The sequence below is a fragment of the Sminthopsis crassicaudata genome, chromosome 1 (assembly GCF_048593235.1).
Source record: "Sminthopsis crassicaudata isolate SCR6 chromosome 1, ASM4859323v1, whole genome shotgun sequence".
Lineage (NCBI taxonomy): Eukaryota > Metazoa > Chordata > Mammalia > Dasyuromorphia > Dasyuridae > Sminthopsis > Sminthopsis crassicaudata.
In genome coordinates, this window is record NC_133617.1 from 74,853,428 (window position 1) to 74,878,213 (window position 24,786).

Here is a 24,786-nt window from a genome sequence, read left to right on the forward strand (position 1 = left end):
AATTTCACTGTTTTTGCTGTATGCCATTTTAAAAAAAATTTTTATTATCTTTATACAGTTTCTTATTCTGGCCAAATCCACCAAGGACACGATCTATATACTGGAACTAGCCAATCCAGAAGTAAAGTTTCATTCTTGACAGACTCTGGCAGGACTGGCCTCTCATCTGTATTCACTCAAGAAAGTGAAATCAGGATTGCTGGCATTTAGCTCCTTTTGTTCCTTGGGCTATTTAAGTCGTGATAAATTAATATCCAAATTGGAATTTCACCCATGAAGAAGACGCTCTGCCTGGGACCCTCCTGGTTCAAACTTGCAAGGCTATAATCCAGGATTCCCCAGCCAGAGGTCTGCAAAGTTGGTGCTTCCCGGAATCGGTGACGTATTCTTTCTTCTTTTCTCCGCTAGTCCACGTATCTCTTTGTATTGTACTAGTTATATTAATCATAGAATGCATTAAGTATTTTTGTTGTAAGAAGTGCATTGTCAATTCTTATTTTCCTTTTTTATAATTCATTGTTATTAAGCATTTTCACATAACCTGGTATCTTAGGTCTTGTTGTGGGAATGAGCCATTCTCTAGGAGCAAATCATAAATCTTAACCTAACTGAGGGGGGGAGCGTCTTTCAAACGTAACTAATATGGAAATATGTTTATATGATTGCACATATATAATCTACATCAAATTGCTCACCTCAGGAAGAGGAAGAAGAGAATTTGAAACAAATTTTTAATGGATTAAAAATGTTTTTACATGTAATTGGAGGGGATAAAATATTCAAAAAAATTGTTCAAAATGCCAAGAACTTTTTTTAAATTAGTAGTCCAGTTTGACTGGAATGTAGAGTAGTTACAAAGAGATGAAAATTCCTCAGATCTAGAGCCCTCTGAAACCCTTAAGGTCCTTAAGAGACACCCAGCAAGCTGTCTCTACTCTGTCCTTGTTTATGACCTTTTTTTCTTTTGGAAACTGATGACCTACATTGTTTCATATTTGTTTTAGTTGGTCCCCCAACAATAGCCTATGAAATTAGAGATGGGAAACCATCCCAGTTCATCTTGTAGAGAACATTAATGTAAAACTCATTGTGTCCTGCTACTGTCTCAGAAAGCTGCTACGTGTGAAAGTGACTGGGACCCACCCACCAAAAGAGAAAAAGAGAACTCATCAAAGCTAGATGTACCTCTCCAAAGAACCACCTACTGACACTTCTCCTATGGAGGCCTGACAATCAGCACACTCAGATTCACAGTGATAGCTCTCATAGTCCTTCTCTGACTGTACCTGCTTTCCTAAGCTCCATGTGTTTCATTCTAGTTCTTGATCCTCTTTTTGTGAGACATCATGTGCAGTAATAAAAGAACTAAGAGACCATATGGTGTAGCCTGACACATATTAGTATAACCACCATCAAATTATTTAAAATCTTAATGCGCCAAGTAACCAGACTGATCTATGCTATGAAGAGGGAGTTTCTACACTAAACAAATCCTGCTCTTGTAGGAGCAAAACCCTAAGCCTCCTACAGTTAGGTTCATTTTTGCTTTAAAAGATATTGAAGGGGCAGCTAAGTGGCCCAGTGGATAGAGCACCAGCCCTGAATTCAGGAGGACCTGAGTTCATATGTGATCTCAGACACTTAACACTTCCTAGCTGTGTGACCCTGGGCAAGTCACTTAACCCCAGCCTTAAAAAAAAAAAAATTAAATTAAATTAAAAAAAAAAAAGATATTGAGACATTTCTCATGAGTTGGTTGGTTCTAAAGGCTTAGTGAGTTTATGTCATTTCTTGGTTACTTAAATACAAACCAAACTGGAGAATTTCCAGGAACACTCTGATACCTAATAGATAACTCAAGTAAGGCAGCTTAGCTCAGCTGAATCAACTTGAGGCATCCTCAGTGCCTATTTTTGTCAAATACCTTTCTCCTCCTATGTCTGAGAAAATCTTTTCTGTTAATTGCTGAAGGACGATCAGATGTCTCAAAGTGTTTTCATTATTGAACTTAAATTACCAGGGAATTGATTGGAAACAGACCCAGCACTTACCAGATCAAATTATAGTTCTCAAATATAACAATCCCTCTTTATAGGTACATTGGTAATCTGAATCTTTGGTGAATTTTTTAAATTTGGGATCTGTGGATCCTGGCTCTGACACTTACCATCCATGTGACTTTCAATAAGTTATATAATCTCTTCAGACTTCAGTTCCCCCATCTGTAAAGCAAAAAGTTTAAGCTAAATTATTTCCAAGATTCTTTTCATCTCTCTGACTCTCTCTGTATGTGCATCTCTTTCTCTATGTGTTTGTGTGTGTGTGTTTCTCTCTCCCTTCCCCTTCTCCTCCCTCCCTTCTCTCTCTTCCTCCCCCTTCCACTTCCTCCCCTCCCTCCTCACCCTTTCTCTCATTCTGACTTAGGCACTAAATCTCAAGTACAAGTTGTTAATTACTATGATAGGGAGTAATGTGAAATAAGATTGGATAATGAAGTGGGTACCAAATTGTGGAGGATTTTAAATATTTGAACAAAGACTTATACTTCTATTTTGTGCTACATGCAATGGGAAACTACTAAAGGTTATTGAGAAAAAAGTCATCACAATTAGGGATATACTTTAGGAAAATTATGTAAAGGATACTTTGAAACAGAATCAAGAGAAACGGGGAGATCACAACAGCCCAGCTAAAAGAACATGAGGGCCTGAAAAACAATGGTGTTTATATACATGGAATAAAAGGGAAAATGTTGTAGAGGCAGAATCAACATGATTTGTTACTGATAGGCGAGAGACACAAGCACACAAAGAAACAGAGATAGAGAGGAAGAGACACAGACACAAAGTGAGCCAAAAATATATAGACAAATACAGGCACAGATACAGAGAGAGCACAGATAGGGACAAAGAAACACAGAGAGAGATGGAGAGAGAAACAGAGAAAGAGATGGGAGAAGAGAAAGAAAGAGAATAAAAAAGAAAAATAAAGGTTGGCTGAGATTGTGATCCTGGGTATCTGAAAACAACAAAAATAAGGAAGTCTGGAAAAAGAGCAGAGTGGGCTGAGCTAGTTCTTCTAGAGACACTCATTTTCTGTCTACTAATCAAGCAAGGTTCTCAAGACATTTGGGGGGAGTGGACCCTTTCTTTTTCAGGGACCACCCACACCTAAGAATAAGTCATCAAAAGCAATCTTGTCTCAGGTCCATCAAATTGGGGACACCAGATCTCCTATTGGTGTGAGGAATGATCAGAGAACAGGAATATATTGGGTGGCTCATTCAGTCACATGGATAGAATAATTCAACAGCAAATCATTGTGGGGAATATCCTATACTCTCCCCTAGGGAGGAACCTCTACAGGGTTCTGAGGGAAGAGGGAAAAGAGTAAAAAATAGATCAGACTTGATTCCATCTCTCTAAAGGTGTCCAATCTAACAGGAGGCTCAAGAATCACACAACCCATCTTTATAAGCACAAAAATTCCCAGCCCTGGGTGTTTTGGAGAAAAACTATAGGAACCTGTGTGAAGAAATGAGTAGATTGTTTTTGTAGGGAAATCTGAGAAGATGGAAGAAGTGAGAAAGTTGTAGAACTCGAGAACAGATGCCTTCAATTTCTCTTGGAGGAATTCATGTTGCAATTATAACACCAAAATTGCTTAAATTATCTCAACAACTCAACCAACAGTCATCTTAACAGCACAATCTTTGAAACCCTTCACAGTCTCGTGCAATATTCTTTAAAATGTTTTTTTCCTTATAATTTAGATCAATGCCTAATATCCCCAGAATGGGGTCAGATCTACTAGGGGGGAAAGCGGCTATGCAATTCCATAGCTAGCAAGCAAGGTTGCCTCACCTTACCCAATCCTGCTGGCCTATAGAAACTACTAAGGGAGTGGCTCTTTAGACAGTCTGTTCCTATTCAGAATTACTGGAGAGCTTTGAGGGACCAGAGAAATAAAGATTGGAAGGGGGAAAGAGAAAGGGAAGTAGAGTAGGCTGGAGTAAGTAGAGATGGACTGCAACCCAAAGTTCAGAGCAAGCACTCAGAAAGGATCCTCCCCTTTCTCGTTTCACTTTTTTTTTTTTTTCTATTTCTGGGTCAGAGATACCCATCATGATGCGCCTTGTAGATTCAGTCACAAAGGAGAGTTAAGGCAGCAGAACTTTTCTCTCCTCCTCTAACAAGGAGATATTCACAGAAAAGCAGTTTTCCCTATTCTACCCCCAAGGTGTCAGAAAAATTGACGGACAGAACAGGCAAAACAGAAATCTGCACCATATAGCAGAAGCCCCAACCATCCACACCAATCGTGCCCTGGAACTTCTGGACCTCTTTGTATTTAGGGACGTTACCTCTAACCTGGCTCCAGATCTCTTCTTCCAGTGCAGAGGCTGCCTTTGGAATTATCACAAGGTAAGTAATGACTTTATATTCACAAAGATGAGTTCCCCACAGACCTCCTCCATCAAACATACCCTTACCTTTGTCACAGTCATTGACTCTATATCCCTGTATAGTCACTGATTCCTTGTGTCCCTTACAGATACCAATGCTGTCTATCCCCCCCAGTCTTATTCATTTGCTTTTCCATACTTGTCCCTGACACAGTCTTAACCTTCCTATTTAATCTTCCTTCCCTTCCTCCTCCTTTTGCTCTATCTGCTTTTGCTCTTTTTCTTTCCCTGCCCCCCCCTCTATGTTTTAATACTTTTTTTTTGTCTTCTTCCTTATGTCCTCTCTTAAGTGTAATAGAGATTTTCCCTCGAACTCTTTTCTCTTCAGTGTCCTTATTACTTCTTCAGTCCTTGAGAGCCCACATTAACTATAGGTATCAGAGTTTGTTTTTATCTACATCTTGAAGAAGGAACCCCAAAACTGGAATATCTTCTTCAACACTGCCTCAGTGAGGTACCCCACCCAAGGGAAACAAAATAAATAGCTTCATTCTGTTATCTAGGTGGGGATGGTTCAATCCAGAACTAAAAGAATTCCAACCCTATTCAATTAAAGAAACTCCTTCAATTCTACTCAAATTCCAGTTCAAGCTGAAACCCAGTTTTTAGACTCTGTCAGGATTTCTAACCTTACTTCCCAATCCCTATAAGAAACCTCTTCTATCAATCTAGGTTTTTGGGTTTGTATATTCCTTTACAGAGAATCATGTGCCTCCAGAAAGGGGTTCCCCAAAACTCCCTACTCTTGCGCCTAATCTCAAGGGAGTGCAGGGGAGCCAAACCTCACCATTTGGTTCCCTGAACCCCAAACCTGCCACTAGACCTTATCATTTAACTCCCTGACCACCAGAAACCTTAATCTCATTTTGGTTCCCTAAATCTAGACCTTATCATTTGGTTCCCTATAAAAAGGAATCCTAAAACCTAAACCTCATCATATTTTTGGTTCCCATACCAGGAGCCCTGAAAACTAGATTTCATCTCAACAGTCTGAAGGCTGAAAAATGGAGTTACAGAAACACTATGTTCCTTGATTCTTCAGTTTACCCCAAATCATTTTCTGATACTCTCCTAAGCCTTGCTGCAATGTTCTTATCATATCTTCTACTTTACTTCAACTCATGATCTCTCCTAATTCTTTCCCTTCCTATTTCCTTTTCTTTCTCTTCTCTTATCATCCTCTCTTCTTCTCCCCTCCCCCTACCACTTCAGGGTTCTATCCTTTTCATCTCTATCTTAGAGCAAAGCAGCTAATAAGTTCCTGGTTTGCCTTAATAAGCAGTTTACCCTTCAAAAGTCCTTCCCACATCAAATTTTTATTCAAAGGGGATGGAATAGCTTGCTGGAATGAAAATGATGGAAACCATAAAGGACAATATTACTCCCTCACTGTTTGTTATACAAGAGAGGAAATCTGGGAATAGTTTAAAGGCATAACAGGAAAGAATTCCAAGGAAAAGAGAAAATGGGGTTTGTCTCTAAAGAGACTAATTCATAGTTGCCTTAATTTACAGGAACTAATTTACCAGCATTTTTAGAGGTGAAAAAAAAAAGAAAAGAAAAAAAAAGTTGCCCAGAGACAAGGTTAGGTCTGATGTCAGGAAAACCTTCCTCAAATTAGGGCTGACCCAAAGTGAAATGAGCTCCCTCAGGAGATGGCGGATTCTGCCTCCTGGAAGGTTTCCAATAAGAATAAGAATGGTCATTTGCTGGATATATTATAGGAAGTTGTTTTGTTTTTGTTTTTTTGTTTTTTTTTTTCCAGAATGACTTAGACTAGATAACCACTGAAGTCCCTTCTAAGTATCCTATTCTGTGAGGCTGGGTTGTAAAATCAAGGCCCCACCCACCCAGCCTCTATTGATCTCTATTTTGATCCCATCCCCTCTTCTGCCCTATTGAACAAAACACTTTTCAGTAATGGGACCTATGAGATCTATGGAAAAAAGGAAGAGAAGACATTGTGTTCTGTATTCAACATGCTGAGTTTGAGATCCTAAGGTCACTGAAATGAATGCTTGCTAATTGATTGCTTTGATCTAGCTGGTAGGACTTTATCTGCTCTTTCAGAGCCCCAGATCTTCTCTTCTCTATCATTCCTTACCATCTTCTTTCTTCTCTCCATTCCCTGCCATTTGTTTCAATGTCTGCCCTTCCAAGGAAGCTGAGAAGAGAAATATTGCTCTCAGTGCTGTGTTTACTCTCTCCTTTGTGAATTAGATACCAGCATGCAAGGTTTCCAAATGACTCAGCAAGTAAGTATGGATCAGACCATGGTTGTGGGACTCAAAAGAAAGGCTTCTGGGAAGGATGGGATCCTTATTCCTGCCTGCTCTCCAGTCTGCTTCATTAATGTTCTTTAAAAAAAACAAAAACAAAAACAAAAAAAAACAAACAAACAAACATGGCTCTAATCAGACTAGGCTTCCTCAGTAACATCCATGGACTTCTCATTGGATCACAAGATAAAATACAAAATCCTTAATCACAAAGATATTCACAATCAGATGTCACCTGCACTCTATACATTACTCCTTCCCCATACTGCCACCATTCTAGCCTCATTTCACAACAGTGGCTCAGCTAATAATAATAATCAAAAGAATAGTGAGAATTCAAATAGCATGTAAAGTTTTCAAAACACTTTATACACATTGTTCCATTTGATTCTTGAAAAAACCCTATGAAGTCAGTACAAAACCCTATGAAGTCAGTACTATTATTTATAGTCTTTTTCTAGATATGGAATCTGAGGCAGAGAGAAGTTAAATGGCTTACCCAGGGTATCTGGACAACTAGTGTCTGAGTCAAGATTCAAATTCAGGTCTTCCTTCTTCATTGTTGGTCCAACACTATAGCCACGGTGTCCCAAACTTCCTCTCTCAATAAGACTGGAAAGTCCTCCAAGACAAGAACAGGGAAGTAAATTCCTTCCTGTCTCCCCTGGTGCTGAGAATAAGGCCTTTTATGTAGTTAGCATTCAATATATACTTGATGACTTGGACTTGGATGCTCCAAAAGCAGCTGAACATAGGGGAAATCTCTTTGTCACTGACTGCTGCCCTTGGGAACCATATTGTTTGGATTCCAGGTTATTCACTTCCTTAGATTCAGGGGGATATGATCATTATCCCCTTGTGCTATGTTACTGAAAACTCTGGGGCAGGGGGAAGGGATCTTGGCCTGTAAGTCAAACAGAATGAAAATTCTGTCTAGGCAGGTCAGCCACTTAATCTCAGTGAGTTTACTTGGATATGAAAAGGTTCAACATCTTTATGGTTCACAGACAGAACTTCAATCATAATCTTTCTGAATCCAAGGTAGACCCTTTATATCCTAGTCATTAATTCACAGCTGCCCCTCAGAAAACTTTTTGTTGTTGCTTGTTTCGTAGGTTTAGGGAATTTGCAGTATGAAAACTACTTCCTCTCATGCAGCCCAGAAATTCATCTTTTATATTAGAAAAAGAATCCAATATCCCAGAAACCATTTCTTAAGACTGGACTTAACACTGATTTGCAGAGAGGAACTGCTCCACTTTCCACAAGCACATCCTGTTTCACTTCTCCTTTAAGAAGAGTCTTGAGCTTCCTCCTTTACCCATGTTGCATCTGGACTGCTGACAATGTGAGCCACATCCTGCCTGTCAGGGCTCCTTTTTGAGCCTTCCTCTGGTTTTTCTCCCTATACAATAGCCACCTGTGTTTCCAAAGTTATCACTCTGGCCTCTCTTGTATGTGAATTCTTCTCACATGCACATACACATAAACACACACACACACACACACACACACACACACACACACACACACTGAGCTCATAGTAGGATGAAGCACAGAGAAATTTTGGCCCACTTTGTATGGCTTTCCCAGGATCTAAGCAAGGCTTCTGTGTAGTAAGGAGAAAGCAGACCTGTTCTGGAACTCAGAATATCTAGTGATGCCCTTGCCTAAGTGAGAGACCTCCCATAGGTTACTATTCCTCTTTGGGCCTCAAATTCTCCCTTGTAAAAATGTGTGTGACAGCTATAGGTGTCCAATAAAGGATTAAGAGGTATTAAGCTACATGGTCTCTAAAGAGACTTCAGACTTCAAAATTCTAAACTTCAAACTTCAAACTCTAAAATTCCATAGTTCCATGAATATTATCAGAGCCTCTGAGACCCTTATCTAGAATTTCCTATAACAAGAAAGAAGCAAGCGGAAGGAAGGAAGGAAGGAAGGAAGGAAGGAAGGAAGGAAGGAAGGAAGGAAGGAAGGAAGGAAGGAAGGAAGGAAGGAAGGAAGGAAGGAAGGAAGGAAGGAAGGAAGGAAGGAAGAAACCCATCTTTTGTGGGTGTTGGGTTTAGTGGAAGGCAAAAGAAAAGACAAGGCATAATAGGGAAATAAGCCAGCTGTCAATTTCTTTTCTATAGTAGATTCAAAATGACAATTTTAGGCTTAGATTCTCACAGAATGAAACTAGTATACAAACCCTACCCTGGGAGGCCTGAAGTCCACCAAGACACACTTGGGACTCTAAGGCCAGAACTGAGCAACTGAAAGAATTATGGAATTTAAGGACTTAGAAAGTGAGAGAATTTGACAGACTAAAATGGCCAAATGAGTGAAAGACCCAGTAAAATAAAGGGATTTAAGAGACCAAAGTGGCTTTATCAGGCATATAACTCCAGAACAAGGATAGTGAGGATATTCAGAAAGATCCTTAGACTACATTAATGTGGGTCTTAAGTTACATAGCAAGGATCAAACAGGTAATTGTGAACACTCACTCTTTCCTGTTGCCAGATCCAATTGTCACTCATGGCCTAGTTCCATCAAGCCCATTTCCCTCCTGGATCCATTTTCTTGTAGACATGTTCTATAACATATTCCCGGAACTTGCTTTTTATCTTTGGGTCTGGGTTGCTTGTTCTTCCTCTTATAATGAATCCATATAAGTTTCCACACAATTAAATTGATGAGCATGAAAACTCCCAATAAGACTAGATCAGAAAGGGTTCTAAAAGACCTTAAAAGTCATTAAATCTCACCTATCAGATAAATAATTCCATCCTCTGTAACTAGAGTAATTTTTATATATCCCAATTTTCTAATCCCTGGAGTCATTAAACTATATAACCTATTCTTCAAAATAAAAAAAATTTCAAGCATAAAAAAAAAAGATAGGTTGGAGCCAGTTGTAAAAGGCTTAAAAACTAAACAGAGTTTTTATTTCATCCTAAAGGTACTTAAAAACCACTAGAATTAATTGAATAAATCATTCACATGGTAAGATCTGTATTTAAACAAAATTACTTTGGCAATTAGACATCATGGTGGTTAGAGCACTGGGACGGGAATCAGGAAAATTTGCCTTCAAATCTAGCCTCAGATTATTTTACACTCTGTGTGACTTTAAACCAGTCATTTCACCTTTATCTGCCACAATTTTTCCTACTATAAAATAAGAATAGTAATAGCACATATATTACAGAGTTGTTGTGATCAAATAGGAGAGTATTTGTAAAAAGCACAATGCCTGGCACATAATAGGTACTTTAGCTTATTTTCCTTCTTTCTTTTCTAATAGTGTGTGTGAGGGACTGAAGTGATGAGAAAGGGGAACCAAGTAGAACTTTGTTGCAATAATCTAGGTAAAAGATGATAAGGGTGTGAAATAAGGTGTGACATGAGTGGAAAGAAAAGATTCTGATGTAAAAGATATTGAATATACTTGAACACAACTGCCTGTCTCTCACTTCTTGCCAATTTTCTCTTATCCAGGCTAAATATCCCCAGTTCTTTTGATTTATATTCAAATGGCATAGTCTCAAAATACTTAACCACTTTGGGTGCTCTACTTGGACTTTCTCCAACTTCTCACTGTACTTTCTAATAAGAACACAATACTTCAGCAGTGGTCTGATAAGGGAAGCAACCTTTAGTCCTGGATACTATGCCTTTCTTAATGTAACTCAAGATTAAATTAGCTTTTATGGTGCTTTAACACAATGTTGACTCATGTTGAGCTTGCAGTCTACTAAAAGAAACACTTTTTTCAGACAAATTGCCATCTGATCATATCTCCTTATTTTATATTAAGGTGATGTTGAATTTTTTGAACCCATATATAATAGAATGTGCATTTATCCCTATTATTTTACATTTGATGTTATTAGCATACTTTTCATTAGATTCAAATTAATTTTTTGTGCCAGAGGTTCTCAAACTTTTTAAACTGTGGTCTTTCTTCAACATCTCGGATTATCCTATACCCAGAGAAGGAACACTGGAAAGCGAATGTAAATTGTTAGCACTACTGTCTATCTACCCAGGTTACTTATACCTTCGGAAGCTAATAATTAATGTGCAACAAGAAAAAGGTATTTACACACATATATTATATCTAGGTTATATTGTAACATATGTAAAATGTATGGGATTACCTGCCATCAGGGGGAGGGAGTGGAGGGAGGGAGGGGATAATTTGGAAAAATGAATTTAAAAAAAAAAAAAAACATCTCGGGTTATCCCAGGAAGATCCCTGTTCTGCCCTGAGTCTTCTTTGTTTTTCACTAGTTCACAATATTCACCTTAAGGTACAAATTTTTTTATGTTTGTGGGTGGAAATCTGGGAAGCCTGAAATTTTCTGACCTATTCCACCATCTTCCCAGAATCCTCTCTTGAAAGATTTTTAATATTTCATGGTATCTCATGTAGTCATTAACTTGTTTGGTTCTTCCAAATTTTCAAGGAGTGTCTTACTTGGTTAAGATTATATAATTCTTATACTAAATTGTAAGTTCTCCTTACATATCTTTTCCTTCAAATTTCAAATTCCTGTTATATTCTTTATCCTAGAAACCTCATTTCAATTATAAAATCATTTTAATTATTTTCAAAAACAGTTTCTCCATTTCTTCCAACAATTCAGAATGACTATTTCGAAGTTGAGTTTGTCTTGCAAGCTTTGCTTGTAAATGTTTTGGAGGAGGTTACAATTAAAAATGTAAATATAAATACAAACTATTTTGAGTTTGTATCTTGACCTCTCTCTATAATAGCTCATTATGATGGGAATCTTGTTAATTCATTCATTCTTCAAGCCTTATTCCTTTAATCATTTATACTATCCAAAAACTCTGCTCACTTCTGAAGAGTATTAATGGGATTTATTTGGTCATGTTTTCTATTTTCTGTGTTCCTGATGCTGCTTTCTCTGAATACTGAATTCAGAGATCCCAGGGGACACTCAGACTAGTGATAAGCAAACTTTCAGTGTACCCAAAATGATCTTATCTAGGATAGAGTCTGATTGCTATTTTCCTGATCCAAGGTTTGTGAACTTCTGACTCTGACTTGGGTCTGGTGGGGTCAAAGGTAGATTTAATTCTGAAAGACCTCCAATAAACTGGAGTCCCTATAAGGTAGCTGGATTACAAGTCTAGTATAAGCAAAGGTTAAGGCTTTTGGACACTGTCCTTTCCTCATGCTTCCTTCTATTTTTCTCTCCTAGGTGTGATGGATTTAATCAGCCTCTCATGCCACTTATTCAGTTTCTTTGTCCCCATTTTCTTCCTTGAAACATCCACGATGGCCTCAGGTATGAGTATTTTTTTCCTAGTATGTTGTAGTGGGGTTTCATGAATTGAGGAGTGAAGCTGAAGAGAGTCTATCCCAACCCTCATCATTCTCCATTAAACCATTTCCTCATTGCCTGACATCTCAACCCCTTTCTTCCCAACATCATTTCCTGGAGTATTTATTAGTTTCCCTTTTTCTTCACTTTGGGGAATTCTCAATACTTTCACCATTTTTATTTCTCTTCTCTTCATCCTTCCCTGGGATCCCTTCATTCTCCTGCCCCCTCCTTTCTCATTTTCCCTGTTTCTCATCTGACCTGGAAACCCTATTCTTCTCCCCCAACTATGCCACAAAGGTTGGCCTCTTAATTCTACTGAATTCTTCTCTGAGTCCTGACATCTTCTTCCTAACTGATTGAACAGGGAGATTCTCAGTTATTGGACCTACAGAACCCATCCACGTCTCAGTGGGAGAAGTTGCAGAGTTGCCATGTTACCTTTCCCCAGCACAAAGTGCAGAGCACATGGAGGTGGCCTGGTTCCAATCTACTCGGGTAGTTCATCTCTATCAAGATGGGGAAGATCAATTTGGAGACCAGGATCCTAATTATCAAGGGAGGACAGAACTGGTGAGAGATTCTATCTATAGTGGGAATGTCACTCTGAAGATACAGGATGTGAGACTCTTAGATGAAGGAAGCTACAAATGTTACTTTGAAAATGGTTTTCATCAAAAGGAAGCTGACGTAATACTAAAAGTCTCAGGTGAGAAAATTATCTTGGCATGGGTTGAAAGGGTACAGCATACTTTCTTCCCAACTAGGTGCTTATTCTCCTACCAAAGGGATAATATATTTAAGAATTAATTTACTAAGGGATGGATGATGGAAAGAAAGTCAAATCTATAATTTAAAAAAATTTACTAAATCCTTGCTATGTGTCAAGCCTTATGCTTAGCACTGAAATTATAAATAGTAGCAAAAAAGAAGGAGCCCCTGCCCTCAAGGAGTTTACACTCTAATAAAGGAAGATAACACATAAAGTGAAATGAATGTGTAAGAGAAGAAGTGAAGGTAACCCATAAGAGTCCATGGTGTTAATAAAAGTCATTGTTGAGGAACTGGGACCTCAGGAAGTAGGAGGAGAAATTGAAAATAGCCTCCAGAGGTAGTAGGTTCCTTGGGGAAAAAAAGAGTAAGAATCAAAAAACTGAAAAGAATTAGAGGACAAGTAGGTAGAAGGGGAAGGAAGGGTTGTAAAAGGTTGAACATCACTCTCTCATGGCCAAATTCCCCATCCAACATTCACTTGATCATTCTCTTCCCCAGGCCACAAAAAGCCAGAACATAGTATCATTTAATAGTTAGCAGCATAAGAAACTAGTACTTCCTAAACTTTTCCAAACAGGGAACATTTGGCTTTAAAGTTTTTTTAAGGTATTGGACTGAATCCAGAAATGCTGATACCGGAACACTTGGAGCATGAGTTCGTAAAATTAAGAGACATGAAACCAGTTTGTAATCTGAAGCTTCTTTTTTACATAATAATCATGTAACTTATGCATTATTTCATAATTAATTATTAGAGGAGAAATATTGATTGCACTAAGGTAATATTCTGGAATTAATGTATTATTTACTAACCAAAATATTTTCTTATTTCATTTAATATTTTATTTTTCTCTAATTACCCATAAAAATAATTTACAGGATTCAATTTCTCTCCTTCCCTCCCCATCCTCTTTATTGGGAATGCAAGGAATTTGATATAGGTTACACATGTCCAAAGCTTATTTCCATATTAGTCATGTTAGAAAAAAAAACATGGATCAGCATAGAAACACAAAGTTTTTAATGCTTCAATCTGTATTCAAATCTCTCAGTTCTTTCTCTGGGGGGATAGATAGCATTTTTGTGATAAGTCCTTCAGAATTGTCTTGGATAGAATTGTTAAGAATAACTACAATTAAGTATTTTCAAAGAAGATAATTTAGGAAATTGCCACGAATATAATAAATCCAGGCTTAAAGCATCAGAAAAGATTTCTCAGTATCTCTCCAGGGACAAGGTGGAGAAATACAGGGTGAATGAGTAGTTAGCTCCTTTTTAGAACAAATCCAGGAGAACTTGGCCATGGGCCTCAGAGATTTTATCTTTCACTGTTTTGTTCACCTTCCTTGACACCTAAATTACAATTCAAAGTGCCAAATCTCCTGCACATAAGTGATCCCAATCCTGCTTGACACCCTGAATCCTGAGATCAGCTCTACCATATATGTTCCTTTTTTGACTATTGCTGCCAGAACTCATAATTACATGTCCTTGTCTATTATAATAATCCTTTTTCCTTCCTATTTATCCTCTGCTCACACTTCAGATTGAGTGTATCTTCTCATATTACCAATAAAAGAAAAGGAAATATATAAATTCAGAAATGTTAATTGAAAAAAATTGATGTAGTCCCTTATGGAACATTCCTTGACTTGCCAGATATTTTAACAACAGTTATTCATAGGCCCATCATGATATAAACCTGGTCTTCCTTTATACTTGGCCAGATCAAAATACCTCTCCCTAAATAAAATTGACTTCATCAAAGGTGTTCCTAGACCAAGGGAATCATGTGCTTTCTGGAAGAAAGATAGTTACATGTGGGGAGTGAAGAGGCTGCAACTTTCCTCATCTCAAACCCTAGTTCTAGGCCAGGGGAGATGGATTGGCATGAGATTTCCGCCATTGATGTGTTTTGGTGGGGTTTATGTTTTAGGTGAAGAAGTTAAACCAGTATTGGTTTTCTGGATGATCGTCTTCATTGTATACATAACTGCTGTCTGGGTACTAACATTTGGCTTATTCACATGGTTGCTTCTCCGATACCAAGGTAATTATGAAGACAAACTGGAGGGAGGGGGGGAGGGCATTTTTGTGATCCTTCGAATGGTTCTGGGCAAATTTAGCACAAATTTTTCAGAACCGTGAGAGTCCTGGGAGCCTGACAAGGCTCTGGTCACTTATTCCAATGCACTGTCCCCCATATCTCTGTGGCCAAAACCTTAAAAAGGGTGATTCTAAAAATGCTCACTCTTGGCCAGCCTTGATTCTCCTGTACAAACTTGTAACATGGTAACGCTACACTTTCTGGTCAGCTGGAAAACTCTAAAAGAAGAAGGCAATATTATCCATTCCAGGATCCTCTTTTACCATCTCTTCAGTAAATCTACTGCCTACTCTGGGCAAAGCTTTGCTAGAACTTGATAGAAATACTAAGAACTTTTTTTTTCTTTCTTTAGTACTAACCCTCCACCCCAGGGGCAAGGTAAAAGAATGAAAATCATTCTACAGGATCCCAAATAGTGCAAATAATGTCTTCTCTGAAATGATCTTATGCTTTCAAATTTCCACTGTTAGATGTTCCGTAAATATAGCAATTGATTCTAGCCCAATGGAAGTGTGCAGTGTAGATTGGAAACATGCAACTAATTTGAAACCTGTTGTATATCACTTTCAATTTCATTCTTATAATGCCTAATCAAGAAGCAGAAGGACACAATTGTGGCCTGGCCCAAAACTCAGTGATTTGAAAAAGACAAGAAGTCAGAAAAACAGAAGAGTAATGTCAGTGAATTGTGATGAGTGTCCTGACAATGGCAATGGCAACTGAAATTTCACAGCAACTTCCAGTGGTCTGGACCATCTCTGTCTCTCACTCAGCTCTCTGATCCATTTTATCTGCCTAATGCATTGGTCCCAACTCCATTGCAGAGCCTCTGCTTCAGCCACTATTAGCTCTGGAAGATCTATCCCAATTGTCTTAGCTATTCAAGAGTTCAGTGACAGGTGTCATCATCCATTCTGTTCCCAGTCACTTAGAAGAAATAAAATGGAATGAAATGGCAAATAAGCAGTCTTCCCAAAGAGTCAAGAGTCTTGAAAAATTTCACCCAGTCTTCCAGTTTTCCAGTTTCTGTCTCAAATTTGCATTCAGACAATTTTGACTTCAGTATCATTATGAGTCAATCTCTTCCCTGTGGTAAGCCCTCTGGATTCCGTAAAAATGAAACATTTTACAGGTTCAACATAAAAGCTAACTGGATCTTAGCATACCAACCAAAGTGAGAAGAGAAGAAAAAAAAAAAAAGATAGTTCCTGCTATCTTTTGCCCCTGGTCAGAATATAAATTCAATGTTGTTTCCTTTTTTGGACACTTTAGCATAGTATATGTAAACTTTATATACCAGAAAGTGTAGCGTTACCATGTTACAAGTTTGTACAGGAGAATCAAAGCTGGCCAAGAGTGAGCATTTTTAGAATCACCCTTTTTAAGGTTTTGGCCACAGAGATATGGGGGACAGTGCATTGAATAAGTGACCAGAGCCTTGTCAGGCTCCCAGGACTCTCACGGTTCTGAGTATATAAATATATATATATATATATATATATATATATATATATATATAATTTAAGAATCCTTATCCCAATTCCCAGTCTCACTGATTGGTCTTAAGTCCTAAAGTAAGGTTATATCTCCCCCTTAGGATTCTAGGAGTACCACTAAGGAGCTGGTGATGACTCTAATGTCATTGGCTCAAGCCCTCATCAGTGTGCTTCCCCTCAAGATGATTAGTTCCTAAAACAACTGAAGTCAGCCTTTAAGGAAGCAGTATTTACTTAGGTAGTATGAACAATTGGACAAAATTTCCTTCCCAAAAGTCTATGACATGTTATATAGAGTTCAGGGGAAAGTGAGTTCAACTTCAGAGAACACAGGAGACAGAGATATAATTCACAGATAAAAGATGATGGAATTTCCTTTCTCCCATTTAAAGGTTACTGGAAAAGATCCCTGACAATTTGCTGAACCTACGTCAAACATAACACCAACTCCTTAATACAGATACTTCTGTCAGCCATTGCTGGCCCAGGAGGACAATGCTAGGTAATCAAATAGGAAACCTCACATTCTCCAGACTCTTTGAGGATCCCAAGGTCTTCCTCTGACCAAAGATAAGAATAAGACAGGATATGTGAAAAAGAATTGATCATGGCTGAGGATGAGCTATCTCCTTCCTCATAGGTAGCTGCTCCTTAAGGATTTTACTGAAAATCCATATTTTCTGCAATATCTACAATTCCCTGGATTCCACCTAACTTTTACATAGGACCCAGAGGATCTAATGAAATCCTTCAATCGGTAGGAACATAATTCCTGTCTGGTGTCATTTTAATTTATCAGATAACTTACCCAAACGTTCATACAGAGTCTAAAGTGGTTTGATTGAATTGATTATTTGTACATTGTTATTGAGGAATCAAGCAAGTCCATCCTTACATTGGGAAGAAAAAGTGGAAAAGTTACAGAAATTCTCTGGGCCCTCACAAAATTTCCTCCAATACAGCATAGTATGAAGTAGCTCTATTTGATCTCCCTATTTGATGGGTTTCAGGGCCAACCCTTGTTCATTCTCAGGCCTTCCTAGATAACCTAATGCAATTTCTCCAGAACCTTCTTTTCTTAGAATGCTCTCATCCCTTCTTTCTTGTTTAATAAGACAGCCTCTAATGCACAGGCAACTAGACTGAATCATTACGGGTTCAGAGATTAATGGAGATTCTCTTACATATCTGAAAGCCTATTTTGATTTCAACATCTGCTTTCTTCATCTAGGAATGTCCTGGTATTTTCTAGGGGTTATGGGACTGCTATGGGGCAGAGGGACCCAAGGGTCACAGTCTTTTCTTGGGATTGGGGATTCTTTCAGAACATATTGCTCAGACCAGTCCCTGGCTATGGCAAGGAAATGGTATCCTGGCTGTATCTTGGGCATTTGAAATTGAAATTGCCTTGTATTTCCTGTGGATTCTGCTACGATGCCAAGGTAAGAAAGGATGGGCTCAGGGATGGGTGCAAATTATGGGATACCATTAAAACTCAGTCCCCTTCCACTCCCATTCCCTGAGTCCCATTGCAGTCCTGGTCTCTGAATACCTCTACAAGCCTCCATTGTGGATCCACCATTTGTCTTAAGTCTGTCTTAGAGATGGGATCAAGGGGATGAGGATGGATGGACTCTTAGAGAGTATAAGGTGTTAGGCAGTGCCAAAGCTCCAGAGGAAAGGCTGGCTGGGGCTCAAGTCATTAGAAGGAGGGGGAACTGAAACCTATAATCCCCGCCCTTCTAGCTTTAAGGATGTTGGGTAGGGAAGGTCAAGACCTTACTCAGAACCAGTGCAACTGATGGTTTCTGCTGTTATGCAGGGTTTTCTCACAAGAAAGACTCTGACAAACTAGACTGGATGGACTGGGTGGCCTTTCTGATCTCACTTTTCCTGCCCTGGAGAATGATTATGACACTTCTGTTCAAAAGACTGTGCTGCTGCCAAATCAAAGGTAATTCCAGATACTCACAGCTGCGCATACACAGATTGGCCTGCCTTTCTCCAATAAAAAGCTGTGGAGGGCCTGGAGTCTTGAAATTCACTTGTACTTTGGGAGTGGGGAACAAAGAAGGGAAGCAATTACAGCTGGAATTGGCAATTATTTACACTTGGGATGAGCTGGGAGGTAATTGGGAAGATAAGGCTGTCGGTGAACAGGATACACAATAGATACAAAATTCACCTAGGGATACTCCTAGGTGAATGTATGGAGGAAGATGAGCTTTGTAGTTGGATGGAGGAGAGCATTCTTCAGGAATGTGTTACCATTGCCAATAAATTCCCCAGTCACAAACAAAAAATCTCTCTCTCTCTCTCTCTCTCTCTCTCTCTCTCTCTCTCTCTCTCTCTCTCTCTCACACACACACACACACACACACACACACACACACACACACACACACACACACACACCACACTGTTTTCACTCTCTCCTTCAGTCCTTCTATATCTTTTCTTCCATTTTGATCTCTCTTTCCCTCCCTTCCTTCTTTCCTGATGCCTCTCTCTCTTCCCTCTCTCTTTCCCTCTTTCTCATCTCCCTCTTTTTCAACTCTCAATTTCCCTCTCTGTTTTCCTTCTCCACTCTGCCTCTCATGCATCACCCATTTTTTACTCTCTACTTTCTCAGAGCTCTGATCCCCCATTAACGTGAGCAACCCTGATACAGAACAGACTTCCTTCCTTCCCTTGTTTTTAGTTCCTAGAAGGGGTACAAAAAATGAAAGGCCATAATGGTCCTCTTCTTGACCACTACTTTAGTCCTACCCTTCCTTGCTGTGTTCTCCATGCCCACCACTTCTCCCACCTGTTTGTGCCTAAATTTCAATTAGAGGTTAGGGAAAATAAAGATGAAATTATTTTTCCAACCAAGTTCATGGTGCCTTCTGAAAACCGTCCACAGACTCCTTGGGAGTGCATGTACTCCAATTTAATAAACTCTGATCAAAATTCTAGTGAGATTGACCTGACCTCTGAGTCTACTCTGTGAGAGTGCTGCTTCCAGATGGGCAGACAATAGTGCCAGCTAAGGCTACAAAGAACTCTTCCCCAGAGGTAGTCACTTCAGCTTCAAGCCATCTAGCACAGGAACCCAATAAAGAGGTCTCAGTAGAACTAAAAGTGAAATTGAAAGTGGCAATCAGTTTCCTAAAGATTCTTAATCAACTTGGGAGAACAAATCAGAAATCCAGAAACCCCGTAATCAACCACCAACCTTGTCTCAAGAAGCTTTGTCTCTTAAGGTTGCTGCCAAACATCTGAGTGAAGCCCCAGGCCCAGCACCGAAAACTTCAGTGACTCAGGGGTTCACCATGGGACTACACAGGAAGCCTTGAAAGATGCTCTCTGACCCTGAAGAGACTGTAAAGCCGCTCTCTCTGTGCTTCCTGATGTCATATCTTGTGCAGCAAGATAATTGTGTAAATATGTATACATGCATTGGATTTAACATATATTTTAATATATTTAATATGTATCAAATTACCCGCCATCGAGGGGAGGGGGTGGGGGGAAGGAAGGGAAAATTTGGAACGCAAGATCTTTCAAGGTCAATGTTGAAAAATTATCCACGCATATATTTTGAAAATAAAAAGTTTTAATTAAAAAAAAATGAGAGAGAACTGTGGAGACTGAATGTGGATCAAAATATAGTATTTTCACCTTTAAAAACATGAAAGAAATATCACTTTTTCTGTTTGGTACTAATCTATAACCCCAAGGAGAGGGATGAGAAAATGGACCACATTTTATGTGATAATACCAGGATAAGTAACCATCCAACCAAATAGTTCCCAGACAACTTCAACCTGATCTTTACACCATTCACACGATAGGATTAAAATACAAAGCTCCTGTGTCCATTTGGGTGACCAGAAGTGAATTCTCTTGAAAATAAGGTAAAGAACTAGATAAAAAAAATCCTTTCCCCATGTTCTTCTACTCACTCCATAGATAGCAGAGAGAGGAAAAGAAAATTCAAATCAGCCTACTATCTTCTTAGATTGGAAGTAAAGATGATGAGAGAACAGTACTAGAAGAAGGTTTAGGGATGGCACAAAAACAAGTGAAGTTATAACCATAGCAGCTACTTTTCATAGCAACCACAGAGTGGAGAACAGGAAAAGTAGCTTTTGGGGAATTGTGAATTCAAAATGGCAATGTTCATCCCAGAGCAAAGAACAACAGACCTGATGTCCTTCAGTCCAAATTCTAAAACCTGCTCTAGTCAGAATTTTGGGGAGGGGAGGTGAAGCTGAGAGTAGGAGGGGCACATGTAATGTAATTGATTGCATTTATTTCCCTGACCTTTCCCAGGTCTTACCACTTATTTCTCTTACTTACCACTTACTACCCCTTCTCTATGAAGTGCCCTTTGTAAAGAAATTATTCTCATCAACTTTGAAGTAACAGCTGGTCTCCAGACACTAATCTGTGGGGTAAAAATATTGCCTCCTCTTAAAGGAAAAGGGTCAGAGTGTGGGTGAAACATGCAAAATAGTAAAAGTGGAGATTAGAGTCCACCAAAAAAACAGGGAGAGATCAAATGACTAAATACACGTGAAATGTTGTGTAAAATTATGTAAATGGACTATGCTACTATTATTAGGGGTTTGGAACTAATTTGTCTTTTGTAACCTTTCTCCAAGCTCTGGACAAAGCTCTAATTTTTGAGAAAAATCATAGATGTATTTTTAATCTTATCAGCTTCTTTATTATGAAACTAGCATTTATCAGTAACCACAAACATTTTAACAAAGAACTACAAAGAAAATTGTATATAAAAGATGAGCATGCTTTTAAGGACGGGGCCTTCATTGGCCAGTCTTATTATTATATTTCATTATCAGATTTTTATCAAAATAATTTTTTGCACATTTTTCCCCAGTTAGCTCATTCTGTACTAATTCAAACTTCAGTCAATAGATAAACATTTTAAGCACTTACTATGCATTTTAAAGTATTTACCATGCTAAGTACTTGTATAAATACTTTCCAGTTTTATGTAGTAAAAATTAGCTACTTTATCTTTTATGATCATCTCTATCCCTAATTAGTTAAGGTCATTGATGTAAACATTATCTCCTTTTCTTGTGCTCTAACATTTATATTCAGATCATGTTTCCTTTTTGAGATTTTCACCATGTTATGTGATCTGAATTGATAGTCTAAACGGAATTTTTGCTAGCATTCTATTTTCTCAGTTTCATAATGAGGCTTTGCAAAATGTAAAAGAAATGTTTTGATTCCTCACTAGTTTGAGAGATACCAGGGGAAATCCAAGGAACCAAGGACAAATTTTGAAATTTTTGGGGGGTTTCCCCAAGCATTGGAGAAGGGGTTAGGGAGGGACTGCCAAAACACATAAGACTAGATGCACAAAGAAAATGGAATACCAGAAGCTTTGCCACAGACTCCTGAGACTTGTAGATGTCCAAAAAGAGTTCTTCCTCTCTGTTAGCCCACCATCTCCATGCTTTGTGGTTCTCTACCAACTGACAAAAGAAATCAGCTATTATTAGTTAATTTGATTTATTTTTACTTTCATTATAAGATTAGGCTCTCTTCTTTAGGAAAAACTATCCCTAACAGCTAACCTAGACTAACAGAACTAAGTTCAAGTCACTTATGTCAGCAACACCTATAGATATAATGAATAGAGAAGACTTTATCATTTAGTAGAAGATAATTTAGTAGAATAAAATAATCATAAGATTAAAAGATTTTTCTAAAGGTTACATTTCCTTTTCTAGATAGTGAAAGTAATCAGAGGCCAAGTTCCCCTTTCTAGCACCTAAAGAAAGGTTAGCTAGAGGTGAGCTATTTTTTTTTTCTTGAGCTAGAGTCTAAGTTGAGTAATGGACTATTCTAAGGAAGATGGGAAGTAATTGCTAACCACTGACCACAAATTCTCTTTCCCAGTCCACTTTCCAGTTACAAAAGGTACTACCTGGACTTGTAGCATAGGATTAAGGAAGTCTAGTAGAAGCTAACTAGGCAGATGACCTGCATTGTCCAATTAAATTATGTTCAAAACAGGTTCCTATAACTTCCAATTGCTCTTTTTTTCTATAAAACAATCTCGGTAAATCATTCCTTGTCTCTGATCTCTGAGGAATCAATTGACCTAGTTTAATACACAAATGCTAGCTCTGCAAATTGAATCACAGATAGCTTGGTGACTTTGTCCTCAGTTTCCCTTTATTTCAGATAATCAGTTTTATCACAGCCATAGATTTATATGACATGATCACTATTCTCCCACTTCTAGCCCCAAACAAGGAAATTACATAGGACCACAAAGTTCCCATGGAACATTGGGCAGGCCATTGAACTTCTCTGGCTTCAGTATGTTTACCAGTAAAGTGAAAATCTTGGACTAATTGGCTTCTGAGATTTTTTTTTTGTCTCTTACCAATATTAGAGGAAATGGGAAGAAGATAAAGATTATCTTCTTTATAATGATTCTTTCACAAATCTTTCAACTAGCATTAATATTCCATGGTCTCCTTTCCACCCTAGCTATTCATTTCTGCTCATGTTCCAGTTTGTCACTATCTTTCCTGAAATGAGGAACCTTAAAGTGACCATAATTCTTTATAAGTAGTCTTACCAAGGCATCGTATAGAAGAATCATTCCCTCTCATGTCCTAGATATTTGCCTCTTTTAATGCACACTACGTGTTTGCTAGCATTTTTGGATGAATTTTATGTTGCTGAACCATTTTGAACTTGCAGACCACTAAAACCTTCAAATCATTTATTTAATGTGAACTATTACTCATGAGTCCTTTATCTTTGTTTCTGTCCTTGTCTTAAGAAAGCTTTGTGTTCCCTAAAGAGCTCTGAGACTTTTAAATAAGAGCCACAAGCCTTTTCAAGGAAAATTACTACCTTATGATTGTAGATTTATTCAAAAGAGACTTCAAGGGTTTTATATATATATACATATGTGTATGTGTATATTATATATACATACATAGTTCAGGGCTTCCACTCATGATACCTTTTCACCTGAGAATTTTGTATATAAGTATATAAGTAGGTGTGCAATACAAACTGATAATAAAATAGAATTTTGTGACCTCCACAATCAATTACAAGACCCCATGTGGGATTGCAAACCACATTTTAAGAAGCTGGAATCTAGTTCACCTTTCTCATTTAACATGAAGAAATTGAGCCCCAGAGTAGAAAAGTCCAAGGCCACACAGGTATTAAGTTGAAGAATGAGCTTTTAAAACTAAGTCCCCTGTACTGGGAGAAAGGGAAAAAGACAAGTAGAATGGTTCTAACTATCTGCTATAAAAAAGAGAAAAGAAAAAGGTTTTACAGTAGAAAGGAAAGAAGAGTGGAGTGAACCTTACTCTCATCAGAATTGACTCAAAGAGGAAACATACACACTCAATAGGGATATAGAAATCCATCTTACCCTGCAGAAAAAAAAGAGGAAAGGAATGGGATGCAGAAAAGGGAGAGAATAATAAAATAGAGGCCATATTGGGGGAGAAAGTGGTCAATAGAAAAACACTTTTGAGGATAAGCACAATGAAAGTAGAGAAAGAAAATAAAATAAATGGGAGAAATGCAGTTAGCAATAGTAATTGTAAAAAGAATTTTGAAGCAAGTTTCTCTGATAAGGTTTTATTTCTCAAACTTAAAGGAAGCTGAGTCAATTTTATAAAAATTAAGAGCCATGTCCCAATTGATAAATGATCAAAAGATATGCTCTAAACCTAAAAGGCTATAAATGCATGCATATCCTTTGACCTAACAAAAGAAATTAAAAGGGAAGTAGGGAAGGGGAGAAAGGACTAACATGTCTAAAAATGTTTGTAACAGTTCTCTTCTCAGGGCAAAGAATTATTGGGAATTGACAGGATGCCCATCAATTTGGAAATGATTGAATAAATTGTGATATATGATTTCCATGGATTATTATTGTTCTATGGGAAATGAAAAGCAGAATGCTCTTGGGGAAAAAAAAAAAAAAAAAACCTGGAAAGTCCTCCATGAACTCAAGCAAAGTGAAATGTACTGTATACAAAGTGAAATGTGCTGTATACATAATAATAATGATGTGCTGAGATGATCAATTGTAAATGACTGCTATTTTCAGCAATGATCTACAACTACTCTGAAGGACTTATGAAAAACCCTATCCATACCCAAAGAAGAAATTAATTGTCTGAATGCAAATTGAATCATTTCTCTCTCTCTCTGTCTCTCTGTCTCTCTGTCTCTCTCTCTCTCTCTCTCTCTCTCTCTCTCTCTCTCTCTCTCTCTCTCTCTGTGTGTGTGTGTCTCTGTCTGTCTCTCTGTC

At 38.1% G+C, this 24,786-nt stretch overlaps 2 protein-coding genes across 8 annotated transcripts in view; one reads left to right on the plus strand and one right to left on the minus strand.

Moving 5' to 3' along the window:
- The window catches only part of LOC141539319 (myelin-oligodendrocyte glycoprotein-like), a 52,225-nt gene extending 32,445 nt beyond the window's left edge, over positions 1–19,780 (minus strand). Inside the window, exons 1-3 of the mRNA XM_074261929.1 lie at positions 19,681–19,780; positions 7,244–7,366; positions 2,168–2,222 (exon numbers count right to left, since the gene is read on the minus strand). The gene's annotated coding sequence lies outside the window, so the exon portion shown is untranslated. The remainder of the gene's footprint in view (positions 1–2,167; positions 2,223–7,243; positions 7,367–19,680) is intronic.
- LOC141539322 (myelin-oligodendrocyte glycoprotein-like) lies at positions 119–20,083 on the plus strand. Of its 7 annotated transcripts, XM_074261971.1 has the most exons (9): positions 124–377; positions 4,240–4,424; positions 7,860–8,092; positions 11,964–12,050; positions 12,454–12,795; positions 14,797–14,910; positions 17,789–17,905; positions 18,286–18,417; positions 19,709–20,083. In XM_074261971.1, the coding sequence occupies exons 4-9, from the start codon at positions 11,969–11,971 to the stop codon at positions 19,729–19,731; spliced, it is 810 nt and encodes a 269-aa protein (XP_074118072.1). In that variant the 5' UTR covers positions 124–377; positions 4,240–4,424; positions 7,860–8,092; positions 11,964–11,968; the 3' UTR covers positions 19,732–20,083. The 7 variants fall into 7 exon arrangements, 6 of the variants coding, with proteins under 6 accessions (XP_074118089.1, XP_074118072.1, XP_074118080.1 ...); XR_012481272.1 differs by lacking the exon at positions 7,860–8,092 and having other exon boundaries at positions 12,454–12,659; XM_074261943.1 differs by lacking the exon at positions 7,860–8,092 and having other exon boundaries at positions 125–377.
- Positions 20,084–24,786: the final 4,703 nt, after the last annotated feature.